The sequence below is a fragment of the Triturus cristatus genome, chromosome 8, assembly GCF_964204655.1.
Source record: "Triturus cristatus chromosome 8, aTriCri1.1, whole genome shotgun sequence".
Classification (NCBI taxonomy): Eukaryota; Metazoa; Chordata; class Amphibia; order Caudata; family Salamandridae; genus Triturus; species Triturus cristatus.
This window is the reverse complement of record NC_140591.1, coordinates 7,833,488-7,851,015: the sequence shown is the minus strand read 5'-3', so window position 1 is coordinate 7,851,015 and position 17,528 is coordinate 7,833,488. Positions and strand designations below refer to the sequence as shown.

The 17,528-nt window shown below is 49.4% G+C and overlaps 1 protein-coding gene across 1 annotated transcript in view; it reads left to right on the top strand.

The window, feature by feature from the left end:
* The window catches only part of SPAG17 (sperm associated antigen 17), a 1,802,643-nt gene that overhangs the window by 290,764 nt on the left and 1,494,351 nt on the right, over positions 1-17,528 (top strand). Inside the window, exons 2-3 of the mRNA XM_085620708.1 lie at positions 2,509-2,649; positions 16,725-16,784. Of these exons, the coding sequence (XP_085476834.1) occupies positions 2,509-2,649; positions 16,725-16,784 (201 nt within the window). The remainder of the gene's footprint in view (positions 1-2,508; positions 2,650-16,724; positions 16,785-17,528) is intronic.

The following is a 17,528-nucleotide window of genomic DNA, read 5'->3' as shown; positions in this document are numbered from 1 at the left end:
GGGTCTCCTGGGTCATTAAATCCATGATCCCAGGAGAACTTACCATATTTTTCAAAAGCGCTTCTAGCCGGAGCATTATGTTCTTGAACTGGAGTGCAGGGCCCTCTTATAGTCGTTTTTATGATTGCTTTCATGGGTTGAAACAAGATACTCAGCGACAAGATGGTTTATTTAAAACAAAAAAAGAAAAAAAAATCTCTGAGTCTTTCATTTATAATTTTGCATCGTACAAAATGCAATCATAAAATCTATGTTAAAACAAAGACTCAGAGACATGTTGATATGTATTCCTTTATTACAATTTTATAATAATCACTTTTATGAAACACTCCATCGTGTTAATTACTGAGATATACATCTGATAAAAAAATATTGGTGCTTTTAGGAGAAAGATGATCTGCTTTATATATATATTGATATGCTCATCCCTTTGATAAAGCCAATGGGACTACTTTTTATATTTTGTTATTGTGAATCTTTGACAAAGTCAGTAAGTCTGCCTTAGTGTGGCCACTGGCCAGGACCTGTAAGACCAGCTGCACACTGCGCATGCCAAAAGCCATGTGCCACATGGGGTTGACTGCCTGTGAGGGATTAGATTTGGGGTTGGCAGTGCATATCGTAATAAATATTATTTTTGTTTGTTTTTAAAATAGAAAATCACTGAAAAACATTGGTTTAAGTGGCATTATAGTTAGACATGGTAATAAGCATTATAGTTAGACATGGTACTAATATCTTACTTTGCATTAAAAAAACTTACAAGTTCACTGAAAAAAACAAAGGTTAAAGGGACATTATAATTAGGCTAAAATGGCCGTTAGAACATAACATTTTAAACGAACAAACCCACTAATATTCACTAGTTACAGTTATCTCATATGACTATAACTCACGCCCTAAAGTAAATATAACTCACCAGGCACTGCCAATTATTTCCCATATTACATCGCTAATGACATGTTCTTTGACAGCATTGATAATATGACTAACATCTGAAATGACATCATTGATGACAAAACTGTGCATGGCGGGGGTGCGAGTTATAGTTACTTGAGATAACTAGAACTGGTGAATTTTAGTATTTATGTTCATTTAAAATGGTATGTTTTAACTGCCATTTTCATCTTGCTATAACATCCCTTTAACCTTTGTTTTTTTCATGGAATTTCTAAGGTCTATTTTTATGCAAAATAAGATATCTGATGGAGACTTCTAGCTGTGGATTCCTTACCTTTGAATTTCCCAGCGTCAGACTGGATCTTGACACATTTATTATTGGCATACCTAACTACGATATTACTTTAACCTTTGGTTTTTTCAGTGAATGCATATATATATTTAGCATATTTTGACATGAATAACTAACAATAATGGTGGCAGGTGTGAAAAATGATGAAAGAGGGGCACCAAAGATAGAAATACTCTGAGAAGTCAAATACAAGTAGGTGGCAATCAAAGAGAATTAGTCAGATTCTTATATTTGTTGTCGATTTACCCACTCAATGCCATGCATTTGACACTGTCGTCATCTGGATGGAAAACTCTTTGGGACATTGCTACCTTTCTGGTCACTTAAAGTAAAGAGCACATAAAAGCAGGCTATTTAAGCATACCAGAATCCAGTGTTAGCTGTGCATAATTCTAAATTAGTTATGATGTTTGCAAGGTGCAATCCTTTCTTAATGACAGTGAACATGTAATAGGTGATCAAATATCAGGGTGATGCATATAATCCGAAGATAATGGTGGAGCGTAACCATCCGTGTGTGCGTACTTTAGGCATGATATGTATTGCCTGCAGAGCCTGTATTTTTCCATGTGCCACCATTTTATCTGTGCATAAATGAATATGTGGGTTGTATTCATTACCCTGTAGTTTGATCATCTGGAGACACAAGTGGTGATGCTTGGAACAGAACACAACTCACCTGTCATGTCTAGGCACGGTTACATACACACTAAATGTCCTTACTTAGACACTTCCACACTGTAAAATTAATTGAACTTGAAAACAGGGTCCATGTGTTCCTTGAGCCTCACTTACTCTGAGGTGCAGAGGACTACCCCCTTTCTGGTTCTTCAGTTGATCTCTGGTGGTTTATGTCCGATCTCTGAGTGTCTCCCCTAAAGCAAACCCAATATGACCTGTCCTCTACTCCTCTGTTGTCAGACGCTTCAGACCCTCAGGCCCGTCCCTCATCACCTCTCCATGAACAGGAGACAACGCTTCCTTGTTGGAGCTGCCAAGGTTGCCTCAACCCAGCAAGATGTGTCCCCTGTTGTCTCCCATCCTCTTCCTAAGAGGGAGGAGACAGTCACCAGCTCAAGTGGTGGAAGAATTTTATGGCAAGGAAATTAAGCATGTATTGGGGTAACCACCACTGAAACCTTGTGTTCTCTCTTCCCAGGGCCTGTGGAAGGCTAACGTTGCATTTAGGGCGTAGTGAATGAAACGTGTAGTGTCACAGATGCTCACCGCTAAAACCTTGTGTCCTCTCTTCCCAGGACTTGTGGAAGGTCAACGTTGCATTTGTCGTTGAGAACCGATGTGAAGCCGAAGTTCTGACCAAGGCCTTGTCACTGGCTGTGAAAGTCCCACAGCGGAAGCTCTTCAGCGTGGTCTCCTGGCAAGACACGCTCCTGCAGGTAGGTGGTGCTCACTCCTGGTGCCCTTGGTTGCGTGGGTGCTGTGTGGGTGTGCACGCGCATCAAAAGAGGCTGACGTCCTGAAGAAAACTACAGATGCAACCTCTTCTAAAGGAATACTTGAGTACACGTCACTCAAGACTGGCCTGTGAAGTATTTTAGGGTTGTATTTCCATGTTGCAGATGCTTACCCTTGTCTTTAATTGCTTCACAACAATCCACCTTATATTTCTATCCTTTGACCTGCTTGGTAACCTGTTTCGATCAAGACTCACAATATCAACTTCATTTCCACAAAATATCATTCCAGTCCTCTTTTTGTAATGGGCATTGTTAATAATTATATTCATTTAAAATGTTTTCCACAACTGTGTGTAAAAAACATAAATGACATCGAGACCTGCAGCCGTTCTCCAGTTAGCACACACTGTGGCCTCTCTGTGCTTCGTGCCATAAACTATTAGTGCACAGAGTATTTTCTGTTCCTCATCCTCACAGTGCTTAGAAGTGTTGCCTAAGGATGGGGAAAGGAGCTCTCTGCCTGTCCCCTGTTCCCTTTCTACCCCCTACCTTTCAATGCTATCCTTTGCAGCTACTATACAAAGCACCTACTAGTGGCAAAGAGGGGGCAGGTTGGGGGGGGGGATGAATAGAGTGCTCCTAATGTACTGAGGTGGCATACTTCCCACAGTTTGAGGTCAGCAGTGTCTGGCCCAATACAACCAGGACCTGTGCTGCCCTGTGCTTCATCCCCAGGGCGCTTGCACCCCTGAGACCTCTGGTGGATCACCCCTCTGTTTGTTGTTTCAAAGTAAGAATCTAGACCCTGGTAGTTTAGGGCACACCATGTCATAGTTGAGCATCACCCGGGTTTTGAGTAACAGATGATTGGTGATTGAATAATTATAGTGGAGGAAGAAGGCCTTTTACCTAATCCCCTCCCGGCAGAGGGACCCACTGAATCATTTCAGTTAGTAGCCCCTGTTGTCTTCCTTGGGGCACCCTCAAATCAAACCAAATCAAATCAGCATTTGTAAAGCACAACACTGTCACCCTTCGGGGTAGCTGGGCTCTCTGCCTCCGTAAGTTGAATTGGTGGTTGATGTAGGGAGGTCCTAGGTCACGTAGGGTCTTGTTTGCGTGCGTGAGGATCTTGAATTGGCATCTCTTCTAGATGGGGAGTCAGTGGAGGTCTCTGAGGTGGGGGGCAATATGGGTACGTTTGGGGAGGTCCAGGTTGAGTCTGGCTGCAGCGTTCTATATGGTTTGGTCTTCTGAAGAGCCAGGTGGAGATGCCGGCATAGGTGTTCTCTATGGCTGTGAGGTTGGAGAATTATTTGACTATTTTGAAGAGTTCCTTTGTGTTGTTGGCTGCGGAGTTGCTGGGGGTGGTGTTGGCTGCTTTCTTTGATGTGCTGGTGATAGTTGCTGATGGTGTTTTTGTGAGCTGCTCTGTATGCAGTGTTCTTGGTGGCGTGCCATCGTTTCTCAAGTTTGTGGCATTTGTGCTTGGTGGTCCAGAGTTCTGGGGTGCATCAGACGGCCTGTTTGAAGGACTTGTTGGATTTTGTAGGTTTAAGAGGGGTGGCATTGTCTGCACTGTTGGTGATCCAAGTGGTAAAGTTCTGGATGGCTTGGTCGAGCTTCCCTTGGGTTGGGAGGTGGTGAGGGCCTGTGACCATAGGGTTTTGGTGAACTTGCTGTGTGGGGGATCTGACACCTGGTGATGGTGTACTAGGCATCAGTGATGGCGAAGTACTCAATGGTGTGGTCAGTCTATGTGAGTTCTGTGGTGTGGCTGAATTTGATTATTTCACTAGAGGTCAAGTGTGTGTCCAGCTATGTGTGTAGGTTTGGTGACCACTTGGGTGAGGTCAATGTTGTTCAGATTCAATGTTTTTCAGATTCTCCAGGAGGGCAATGGAGTTGGCGTAGTTGGGGCCCTTGATGTGGAAGTTGAGGTCGCCGAGTAAGACGTAGTGGTGAGAGTCACTAGGGGGGGCGATGAGGTTGCGGATGGCATCACAGAAGGTTCCTTGGGATCCTGGGTGTCTGTATGCAAGGATGCTTCTTATCGTGGTCTTCTCGTTGGTTTGTAGAATGAAGTTGAGGTGTTCCATGAATGGTGTGGGGTCATCGTTGATGATGGTGCCTCTGATGGTTTCCTTGAAGATGATGGTGATGCCTCCACTTTGTTTGTTGGCGAGGTCTCCATGTATCATCTTGTAGCCTTCGGGAGTGCTGGTGGTGATGTCGGGGTTTGGGGCAATAGAGCGGTGTGGGGGTGTTCTTGGTGATGGCAGCGCAGGGACCACAGGCAGTGCAGAGACAACAGGCAGCACAGGGACAGCAGGCAATGCAGAGACTGCAGGGGCAGCAGGCAATGCAGGGAGGGCAGACAGCGCAAGGACAGGGACTGCAGGCAGCGCAAGCAAAGTTACGACAGTGCAGGGATAGCAGGCAGCTTAGGGAAAGGGATGATAGCGCAGGAACAGCAAGCAGCGCAAGGACAGCAGGCAGCGCAGGCACAGCAGGCAGTACAAGGACAGTAGGCAGTGCAGGGGCAGCAGGCAGTGCAGGGACAGCAGGCAGCGCAGGAAAAGGGAGGACAGTGCGGGAACAGCAGACAGTGCAGTGTCAGGGATGGCAGTACAGGGACAGCAGGCATCTTAGGGAAAGGGTCGACAGTGCGGGGACAGCAGGGAGCAGGGACATGAACAGAAGGCAGCACAGGGACAAAAGCACCTTAAGTTGGGATTTGGGCAAAAGAGGGGTGGCACAGCCTCATCCAGCCTCTGACAGGCATGGACTGGCCTGCCCTTGGCCTGGGCGCTGCCGGGATGCCGTTGCACGCCACCCATGAAACGGGCCACGTCAGGGTCTTAAATTGCCACCGGGAGGCACAAAAATCTGCTGAGCCAGCGGGCACTGCCTCCATGGCTGCTGGGAAACAAAGTCCTGGTCTTGTCCAGTGGCGGGTGGAGATATGAGGTGCAGTGATGCAGGTGGCAGAAGCAGGAGGGAAGACAGCCTCCTGGAGGGAAGCAGAGAGCGGCTTCCTATGACTCAGGAGCCGTCAGGGTCTTAAATTGGTGCCGGGAGCGCAAAAATCTGATGAATGAGCTGGCCCTGCCTCCGAGACTGCTGGGTAATGGAGTCCTAGTCTCGTCTTATGGTGAGAGGGGGTTCGAGGCTCGGTGATGCAGGTGGCAGGAGGGGAGACAACCTCCTGGCGGGAAGTAGATAGCGGCTTCCTGCTCTTTATGCATCCCCGCTGCAAACTGCTTCAGCTTTGTATACAAGACTCCACAGAGACAATCCTTGCTCATGATTTGATGAGTTTTATGTCACTATAAGGTGCTTTGCTTTTATATGTTCTGTGTTTGACCAGCCCACAATAGCTTTTTGGTTTCACCATCAGTAGAGTCGTTGTTAGAAATGGGATTTCTGGTTGGCTAAGGCTTGCGCCAAAGCCAGGCAGAAACCACCTCTCTAGTCAGGGCAAGGGAGTTACATGCCAAAGATAACCCCTGCTCACCCCCTTGGTAGCTTGGCACGAGCAGTCAGGCTTATCCCGGAGGCGATGTGTAAAGCGTTTGCGCGCGCACCCAGCAACAACACCCAAGGCCCACCACAAAGGAAACTCCACACAAGGTATTATATAAAAATAGCCTTTGTATTATACCACAAACACATTAGATAAGAACACACACTCTACAATGTGCCAACAGGCACGGGCAGAATTTACAAGGGATTATATGTACAGGGGACAGGGCCACATGGACCACTGTCAGGAATTAGCACTCTTAGAACATAACACAAATTACCAAGTGTACATGTAGAACACAACCAGTATCTACTGGTATCAGGTAAGTACCACCTACGCAACCCTAACCACCTTAGGAAAATATTGCGCAGGGAATCAGGACCTCACTAGCACCACCTGTACTAGGGAGAAAACAACCACCTAAGTATCACAATACCTGCAGGGGTAAACGCACATTACACATGATGCATCACATTCAGAGGTGTAGGAAAAGGAAAACACATGATGCATAAAATAACATTCAGAGGTGCAGGTTAGGAACAATAGCGCAAAACTCACATTAGCCACCACTGTGGCAGTCCCTAGGCCAACTGGCCTTGAAGGGGCAAGGACGCCCTGTGTCCCAGTAAGGTTTAGGTGAAGACTGCGCAGGAGGCGCAATCCACAATGCAGAGTCAGGGCAAGACTGCGCACGCAGTTGGCGCAAGCGCCACGGGCCCCCAACCTAAACGTTGCAGCTGCCCACTAAGTGCTGGGCAGCTGTGGAACTGAACTGGGGCACCACTGTGCCTTGAACACCAGTATCGCAGTCACGTGGGGCCTCTCGGGACCCTCTAATAAAAACAGTGCGCCTTTTTGGAGCCTCGGGGCTCTAAACAACAACACAAGCCCCCTACGCCTCTGTGGCTCTGTAAACTACTGTGGGGCAAGGTGGGAGTGGCCCGCTGCCATCTGGGGCCACTCGAACACGGAAGAAATGCCCCGGTAACGTTGGAGCCCTCTAGGCTCTTAAACAAATTGCCGTTCACGGCTCTGAACAAAATGCCAGAATGCCCCCGAGTGCGTGGGAGCCTCACTGGGCTCACGGGCCCACACCATACCTCCCAACACAGGCGTGGAGTCCCCCCAGTCACTCCTCACACTCGACTCCTGTACCCTCCCTACCGGAGCGGTACTGCCAGACACTAGAACCACAGGAGCCCTGGTTACAGGTGCTCCAGGTCCTCTACTCACTAAGAGATCTTCCTCAAGTGGAGTAACAGGACAGCCTAGGTCCCCAACTTGGTGTTCCCTCATGAAACCATCCAAGTCCTGAGGCAGGGTTTTGTGCGTCTGGGGACCCTCGGTCACCCTCTCACTCCTGCTCCACTGAGCCAGGCAGTGAGCCCCTACACCCTCCTCGCTATCCTGGGACCTAGCTGGGCTACACTGAGCCGCTTCCACCACGCTGGGCTGGAAGATACCTGACCCACTACTTTTGGAGTCACTCCCTAATGACTCTAGAGAACCTCTAGCACCTTCCCAGCGCTCTGCTTCATCTCCAAGCTCAAATGGCGCAGACAATCCACACCTCAACAGGTGCTGGCGCAACCCCGGCACACAACAACTGAGCAGGTGTTCTTTGAGAACCAGATCACACAGTTTATCATAATCATATCCTGCGGGAACTCTTATCCAATCAAACAGTGCATTCTCACACTCATCCACAAACTCCTCCCAAGACTGGTGAGACAGTTTCCTACTGCCCCTGAATTTCAACCTTAACTCCTCCTCCTGGGAAACAGGTACCAGACTGGGGGGACTGGGATTGGGATTTCCTACACTGCAATCTGTATGGCTGCCACCCCTGGACTCAACCCTCCCTGGGGAGCCCAGAAAATTAAAACTGCGCGCAGGGGATAGTCTACCCTCCAAAGCTACTTTGCCTCTGGTGGAGGCCCTCTCAGCCTCCTCTATCCTCTCCTGCGCCAAGACCCTCTCAGTCTCTAGCTGTTGCTTCTTGACCTCCAGCTGCGCCATAGCCTGTGCATGCTTTAACCTGAGCTTTTCTAATGCCAGCTGGTGCTCCCTTTCTTTCCTCCTATCTTCCCACTCCTCTGGGGACAGGGAAAGGGACGAGGCGCTGCCTCCTACGCTGGACCCAGCAAGGGACGCCCTACCTATGGGGTCCTCACTCTCTACTGGCGTCCAGGTACTGTCATCTTCTTCCTCCTCTTCTGAAGCTTCAGGGCTCCCCACAGACCCACCACCCTCCAGGTGTGAGGCCCGGGCCCTTTCCATACTGTGCTCAAGGTCCCATGGACCCTTTTGCCATAGGACCAGGTGGTCCTGAAGTCCGTACAGAGTGTCGGACTCTCTCTCCGTACGGGACCTTCCTAACTCCTGCCTCTGGCGCCAAGCTAGCTCATAGGGATCACAAGCAGGCTCCATTCTGGCAGACGTTCTAGAGAAAAGATCACACAGGGAACCTAGGGGTCTGCGCTTAACACAGGGTACACAATTCACAAAAAGGATTCAGCAAGCTCTCTAACCCAGAGAACTCACACTCACTTGCCTAGTGCCACACACCATCCATCCACACACAACCCTCCCCTCGGACTGGTAAGGCAGTTTCTACCACCCCTGATTCCTCAACCTGACCACAAGTGACACAGGTACCAACTCTGGGCGCAGGGCGGGGAACAAATGTACTGGACACTATTACGCTGCCACCACTGGATCCCACCCTCTGGTGAATCCAGAAAACACAATGCACTTGGGGGGATGATCTACCCTCCCAAGCTAGGGACACCTAACTCACAGTGCACAAGAAACACATTTCCAAAGAAATGACATTTAAAAACAAACTTAAAACAATAATCCCTATACCATGTGATTTATCTAAATGCAGAGTTTTGTAGTGCGGCCAGTTGCCGCTGCGGTACAGCGCAAACGCAAGTCCAAATCCCACCGCTGATCACCAATGTTAGAAATGGGATTTCTGGTTGGCTAAGGCTTGCGCCAAAGTCAGGCAGAAACCACCACTCTAGTCAGGGCAAGGAAGTTACACGCCAAGGATAACCCCTGCTCACCCCCTTGGTAGCTTGGCACGAGCAATCAGGCTTATCCCGGAGGCGAAGTGTAAAGCGTTTGCGCGCGCACCCAGCAACAACACCCAAGGCCCACCACAAAGGAAACTCCACACAAGGTATTATATAAAAATAGCCTTTGTATTATACCACAAACACATTAGATAAGAACACACACTCTACAATGTGCCAACAGGCACGGGCAGAATTTGCAAGGGATTATATATACAGGGGACAGGGCCACATGGACTACTGTCAGGAATTAGCACTTAGAACATAACACAAATTACCAAGTGTACATGTAGAACACAACCAGTATCTACTGGTATCAGGTAAGTACCACCTACGCAACCCTAACCACCTTAGGAAAATATTGCGCAGGGAATCAGGACCTCACTAGCACCACCTGTACTAGGGAGAAAACAACCACCTAAGTATCACAATACCTGCAGGGGTAAACGCACATTACACATGATGCATCACATTCAGAGGTGTAGGAAAAGGAAAACACATGATGCATAAAATAACATTCAGAGGTGCAGGTTAGGAACAATAGCGCAAAACTCACATTAGCCACCACTGTGGCAGTCCCTAGGCCAACTGGCCTTGAAGGGGCAAGGACGCCCTGTGTCCCAGTAAGGTTTAGGTGAAGACTGCGCAGGAGGCGCAATCCACAATGCAGAGTCAGGGCAAGACTGCGCACGCAGTTGGCGCAAGCGCCACGGGCCCCCAACCTAAACGTTGCAGCTGCCCACTAAGTGCTGGGCAGCTGTGGAACTGAACTGGGGCACCACTGTGCCTTGAACACCAGTATCGCAGTCACGTGGGGCCTCTCGGGACCCTCTAATACAAACAGTGCGCCTTTTTGGAGCCTCGGGTCTCTAAACAACAAAACAAGCCCCCTACGCATCTGTGGCTCTGTAAACTACTGTGGGGCAAGGTGGGAGTGGCCCGCTGCCATCTGGGGCCACTCGAACACGGAAGAAATGCCCCGGTAACGTTGGAGCCCTCTAGGCTCTTAAACAAATTGCCCCCGTTCGTTGGAGCCTTCACGGCTCTGAACAAAATGCCAGAATGCCCCCGAGTGCGTGGGAGCCTCACTGGGCTCACGGGCCCACACCATACCTCCCAACACAGGCGTGGAGTCCCCCCAGTCCTTCGCACCTACCGAGCTGTTCTCCGGGGACTCCCGCGTCGTCTCTGCTTCTGGGGCAGTGGCCGTCCGCCCTCCTGCCGGGCAGCAGCGACGCTGCTGCGTAGGGACGTGCTGGATCTTCCTTCCTCCGGGGAAGCGCGGGGTGGCCTCCCATCCGCTTCCCTTCCTTACGACGGCTTCTTCCCCCCTCCCGCTGGACCAATCCCAGCGCGCAAGGGGGATGACGCGGCCGGGACTCCGGGCTGCGGCGGTGATTTGCGATGCCGGCTTCCTCCGAAGCGCGGGGTGGGCTCCCGCCTTCGGATTTCAGTACTAGGTGGCAGAAACGAGTGGCAACGTCCCTGGCGGGGTGGGCACCCGCTAGGGATATTGATTTTCTAATAAAGCGGGGTAGGCTCCCGCTAACATGCTCCGCAATGTCCCTGGCAGGGTGGGCACCTGCCAGTGGACATCGGAATCGGCAGAGACAGGGCAAATGCCGGGTGGGCACCGGCTTCCAAAAATAAAGCGCTCCTGAGCGCTCAAGGCAAATCCAAGCGCTTTGGGGGAAAGAAAAGCGCTTCCAGGCGCTTAGGGGTGCCAGTAAACACCTAAGTCCAGCAAAGTTCTTCCCTGCATGCAGCAGGGCAGGGGTGGGGGGCAAGGCTGGACCCAGAGCCAGCTCACTGGGCCTCCAGGCAGGGAGGTAGTCCAAGTGGCGGTCCTCTGGTCCAACAGCAGCAGCAGCCCCCCTCAGGTAAGATCCTGGCAGAGAACAGTTTCTGTGGGGACACAGCCCCATTTTTATACACTAAAACCCTTTGTTCTTGGTTCAGGGTGAGGGGGAAAACCAGTCGCAGCTGGTTGGGGAGCACCCTTGAGGTGCTCAGCCCCTCGCTCTATTCACTGGCAGGGCTAGGGTCGTCAGTCGCACCACAGGGGGCGGAGCCAGCATTGTGTGGGGAAAGCCCTGCCCTATTCAGGTCCAAGGTGCACTCCTCCCCAGCCATCAGCATGCTAATCTCACACTTCACCACTGGGGCAGACCCAACCAGACTCCTGGAGCCAGGCTCACCAGCCAGCTCCAGCCAATCACACGCCAGACACACTGCACACAGAAGTGCCCACTTCTAGAAGTGGTACTTCCACACTAGGTACATGCACGCCGCACACATCATCGCGCAGCATTCAATCACACGAGTCCGCACATACCAAACTCGGGCCTGCACACCCCACGCATCAGGAACTACTAGGGACACATACCTTCCCCATGCATTCCTATGGGAGGGCAGGCCTATCTCACCACATGCACTCAGAGCACGCACGCACTTTACCCTGGGACACAGGGAAAGTGCGCAGAAACCAAAAATCACCACACCAGGTCACCAATAAAAAGCAAAAAGTTCAGGGGGGAACCTGCCAGAAGGGCCGAGTCCAACAGTCGTCATACGTACTTTCCTGAATCGCTAAATATGTTTAGAAATGGATACCTCAATGTTTGTGGCCAAAATCCACTCACAAAACAATGAAAAGTTACTGACAATGGAGGTGATAATCCATTGACCAAAGTGGAGTGAACTCTTGGGACCGCTTGCCCTTTATGAATGTTGAAAAAAGTTTATTGAGGAGTAAATTGTTCTTTTTTTAAATGCAGCCCATAAAACGGGCTGTATTTTCTTTTAAGTCTTTACTTTATTTAAAAGCAATTACACCTCTCATGAACGGGAAACATCGTTTACAACGCGGGGATTACATCGCGATGCCATTACATCGCGGTTTTTACAACGCAAGTCGTTACGACTTGCGCTAGATGGCGCTCTAGGACAAGGAATAGTATAATTTATTATCCAACACCTTCCCTACTGAACGTAGACTGGAGTTGGAATAGTAAATTATACTACTCCGAAGTCCTATTCCTTGTCCTAGAGCGCCATCTAGCGCAAGTCGTTGTAACGACTTGCGTTGTCAAAACCGCGATGTAGTGTACCGCGATGTAAATGTATGCGTTGTAACGTCATACATCCCTCATGAACGAGTCACCTACAATCTGTTCCTCCAGACATGGGTGCTTTTCCTCCACCCGGAAGCCGAATGGGGGACCCCTACATTGAGTGATCAAGGCCCCCCACCCTCACCACATTCGGACTGAATTAAGCTCTGTTGTACATATTCACTGACCTGCCCCCTCCCAGGATACCGCATCCCTCCACCTCCTCCGCCCCTTACACCCATATTCTTGCTGTCCCTCTTGCCATTCCGTATCTCTCTTTACTAGACGCGTCCCTTTCCTAAACCCCAGCTCCCCTCCCCTACAACCCAACGTGCAGCCTGTCCCCCCTCATTACAACCCTCCCCCTCCCCATACCACCCCTACCACCTCTCCCCTCTCTTACCCCCCCACACACACCCCGGCTACGCAGATCTGCAGAACCCTAGCAAGAGGACACCTCCCTCTTTTCCCCCGTCCCTGCCAACCACCCCCACACGAAGCCCACACATACCCTGACGGTGACACTGGACAACAACCAGGGACGTCACGGTCATGTCATAGCCCTCTACCTCTACAAATACCCCCCCCTCCCCGACAATTGCACATTTGATCATTTACCATGTTCCTCTACACATTGCAAGCATGGGCACATATAGTCCCCAGCCCGACCAGGGGTCTCCCCCTTCCCCCACATCCTCCTCCCCTTCCCTTACATTGATGATTACAATGTACCCCTCATTTACGTCATCCATGTCTGTGCTCATTGTAAATGCCGGGGCGGACTGCTCCAAGCATAGTGAACCCTTCCTATCTGTAATATTTCTAATAAAGAATTGCAACAAAAATAAATAAATAAATAAATAAAAGCAATTACAGACTGACCCCAGCAGGCCCCCATCCCTGTGATGGCCTCTTACCGGAGTGAGTCACATTGTGCAACCTACCTCATCAATACTCATGAGGAAGGGCGTGTTGTACGTCACTCCCAAATCCAAAATTTTGTGAACCTACCTATTCGTACGTAGTTCGGTTTGCAAAATAATATAGTGGTTGCAAAAACTCAGTGTACAAATTGCCACCATGGTTTGAGACCCCAATAATAGTACCTGAGACTCTAGGAGTTATGGAGGGCTACTGTAACCTCTCTCCCCCCGGAGGTGTCCCACCGTGGATCCTGTGGTAGCCCCGTTGTTGACATGGGTCCATGGGTGCAGACTGCAGGAGTTGAGTAAAGAGGGGCAGGCACCTCGGCTGAGGTGCTGCTCCTCACTGAGAACAAAGTCATCTTCCACTTCTATGAGATTAACCACATGAAGCACATGGCGTAGAAGATGCACAGTACAAAAGATTACAGGGATACACAGGAGTCAATGACTCACCTGGTAGACATGGACTTCCAGGGAGAAAGGGTTTCAAACCTTGGGACGGTTATCCTGTAGAGCTGCGTCTCAGACTGCTGGTCCCAGATTGCTGGCAGCAGTTGGCATGTGAGTAGTGAGCAGGGTAACCTGTAAGGGGAGGTGTTCACATGGGGCTGAAAGGAATGAGGACTAAGCTCTGTAGCATGAGTCACAGAAGAATCCCCAGAAGGGGCAGAATTGATCACAGGGGTCCGAGCCAGGCGAGAAACCCCAGGGCAAGCAATCAATGAGACACGGGAGGATGTTAAAACTTTGGGGACAAAGACCACATTTGCAGGAACCGTCTTCAGTTTATTTCAATCAGCTTTGGAAAATTTCAACACGACAAGTGGCCATACTTTCTCTGGCTCCTGGGAGGCAGACCAGGAAGTGATTTGTAGGTTTCACTGCTGCTGTCTAGTATTAGCAGCCCAGCACACCTAGAGGAGCATAGGCTATGGAAGACCAGGTGCCATAAGTTGGGGAAATTGGATTGTACTACACAGCCTGACTGCAGTTGTGGTTCAGTCTCCAGGCAGAGGTGAGTGGGGTGGCTTTACGAGATGATCTGGACATGGATTACCTTCTGGAGAATCATCTCACAGTGTTGGAGTAATGCTGATAAACATCCGCCAGGGGCTGTCGCAGGCTATCACTAGGTGACCTTAAGTTGGGCCGCGAGAACCTCCCCAAGAGTCAGTGAAGACAAATGTGAAGCTTCCTTCCCTTTCATGGGAGGATCCTTCACCCTCTAGGTGACCTTAAGTTGGGCTGTGAGAACCTCCCCAAGAGTCAGTGAAGACAAATGTGAAGCTTCCTTCCCTTTCATGGGAGGATCCTTCACCCTCTAGGTGACCTTAAGTTGGACCGCGAGAACCTCCCCAAGAGTCAGTGAAGACAAATGTGAAGCTTCCTTCCCTTTCATGGGAGGATCCTTCACCCTCTGGTGACCTTAAGTTGGACCGCGAGAACCTCCCCAAGAGTCAGTGAAGACAAATGTGAAGCTTCCTTCCCTTTCATGGGAGGATCCTTCACCCTCTGGTGACCTTAAGTTGGACCGCGAGAACCTCCCCAAGAGTCAGTGAAGACAAATCTGAAGCTTCCTTCCCTTTCATGGGAGGATCCTTCACCCTCTAGGTGACCTTAAGTTGGGCTGTGAGAACCTCCCCAAGAGTCAGTGAAGACAAATGTGAAGCTTCCTTCCCTTTCATGGGAGGATCCTTCACCCTCTAGGTGACCTTAAGTTGGACCGCGAGAATCTCCCCAAGAGTCAGTGAAGACAAATGTGAAGCTTCCTTCCCTTTCATGGGAGGATCCTTCACCCTCTGGTGACCTTAAGTTGGACCGCGAGAACCTCCCCAAGAGTCAGTGAAGACAAATGTGAAGCTTCCTTCCCTTTCATGGGAGGATGCTTCACCCTCTAGGTGACCTTAAGTTGGACCGCGAGAACCTCCCCAAGAGTCAGTGAAGACAAATGTGAAGCTTCCTTCCCTTTCATGGGAGGATCCTTCACCCTCTGTGACCTTAAGTTGGACCGCGAGAACCTCCCCAAGAGTCAGTGAAGACAAATGTGAAGCTTCCTTCCCTTTCATGGGAGGATCCTGTCGCCCTCTAGGTGACCTTAAGTTGGGCCGCGAGAACCTCCCCAAGAGTCAGTGAAGACAAATGTGAAGTGCATGCGGTGTTGCTCGAATTTTTGTAAGGGGATTTTCAAAGTGCTGCAGCCGCTGGCCTAAAGTAGTGCACTTTACAAATTCCTTAATTGATTGATTGATGGTTTAAGCGGTTTACCTCAAAAGTTGGGGAATTGGTTTCGAGTATCGGCAAGGGATGCTCAACATACTGTGATTCTGGGCAAATCACTTAATTTCCCCATGCCTAACAAAACGAATGCATCCATCTCTAGCACAACTGGTGCTCATGTAAAGCACTCTGATACTTTTGGGTCAAATTTGCGATATATAAAACTCAGAAAAAAAAAAACACCAGACAAGGGTCCTGATTTAGAACTCAGCAACAGTAACAGATATCCCGTCTGCCAAAATCTAACTCCCATAGGATATAATAGGGTTTCTATTTCTTTAGACAGGATATCCGTCACCATTGTGATGAAGTGAACCGTCCGGCGAGATCTAAATCAGGCCCAAGCTCCATTTCTGAAGAGCTCAGAGAGAGGGTCCTACTCATGTGAGGCTATGCGCGATGGCCCAGGCTCAGTCACAATGTAAAGCTTCTGGACGCTTCAGAATAGTACACGACGAAGGGTCACTATACCGCAAGCCCCAGAATCTCCAGGCCGGAGCTCGGCAGGTGGTGCTAGTCGCCAGCGTTGCACAAACTGCCTGCTGCACTTTGTTTGGCACATGAGGCTCCGTGGGTGGGCATCAAGGTATCATGACGGCCAATGAGAAGATTTAACTACACTTCTGTCGCCCTGAACGAGAAGAGGTTCGACAGCCATGCCAGACATATCACATGAACCCTTGGAGAATACCAACTCAGGGGGATTATCGTTGCAAGTAAGTAAGCGTTAGTTATGCAGCTGTCTCATTGTTTGTTATTTTTATATATGTAACCCGCCGCTATATATGGCTATATGAAGAAATAAGAGATCTCCACCATCCTTCGTCTGCGTGGTATGTGGCCAGACATCTGAGGAGAGCTGGTCTGCATTGCCATTAGTCGACAATCGAGACCAGACCCATGGTCACGACAGGGTGTCTATCACTATAGATCATTTCTCATGATGGTAAACCTTGACTCCATGGAGTGTCCATTCTGTTCTATTCTTTTCTATTCTATACAGCACTTATAGAGCGCATAGCTACCTGTATGCGATGCTTGAGGCACTTGCAAAAGAAGATACCGTAGAAAGAACTCTAGATTTGACTTAGTTATATCTTATTTACTGCTCTGCTCTTTACTTTTCTCACAGATTAATGAGCTGGGGAATCCCAAAACTAAGAAGCCCAAAGAGGTGCCCCTGTACTATGAGGTAAGGCATCAGAGACTTGTTTCATCATCTCTCGCCACTGATTCTAGTCAATTTTTAGTTGCTACAGGGTACTGTGGCAGTCTGCCGTTTGTTTCTCTTAACTATTTTTCTTTACTCCAGTATTGGAGCCTTTCATAGATTCACATGCCTGAATCATTCCCCGTCGTCGAGACGGGAGTCTCCGGTACATAAAAAAGCATTGCTTAGTATTATAGCAAACTGAAAAAAGGCCTAGGCCTATTTTCCTTTGCAACCCATAACCTTCGTTATGTAAAAAAGATCTAAACTTGTCCCTGAACCAATCAGAGCCTCTCACCCTCTAGAACACTCCTGAGAGAACCTTCTGCCCCTCAGATTTTCTACCGCACGTTGTGCTAGGGAATCTCCTTTGAGCTCTGCTCAAATTGTACAGTTGGTTCTAGATTGAGGAGATTTTTCAACTGAATTTTCTACATCATCTTTTGGAGAATGGCTGATAAGGAGAAGAAGGGCTTGTTAAGGGCCTGTGCCACCTGTTCAAAGAAGAGGTTATATACTGACGATCCTCATAAAGACTGTATATACTGCCTTTACCCACACCACCAGGCGAAGGAGTGTAAGGTATGTCTTACCTTTTCTAATAAGACTCTGAGGGATCGTGAAGGCAGGCTGTTAATTTGGCTCCAAAAACTTAAAACCAGGAAGGACGTTGTGTCTAGTGACCGTGATGAGGCATCAACTGTTTCAAGGAGGTCTCAGAGGAGA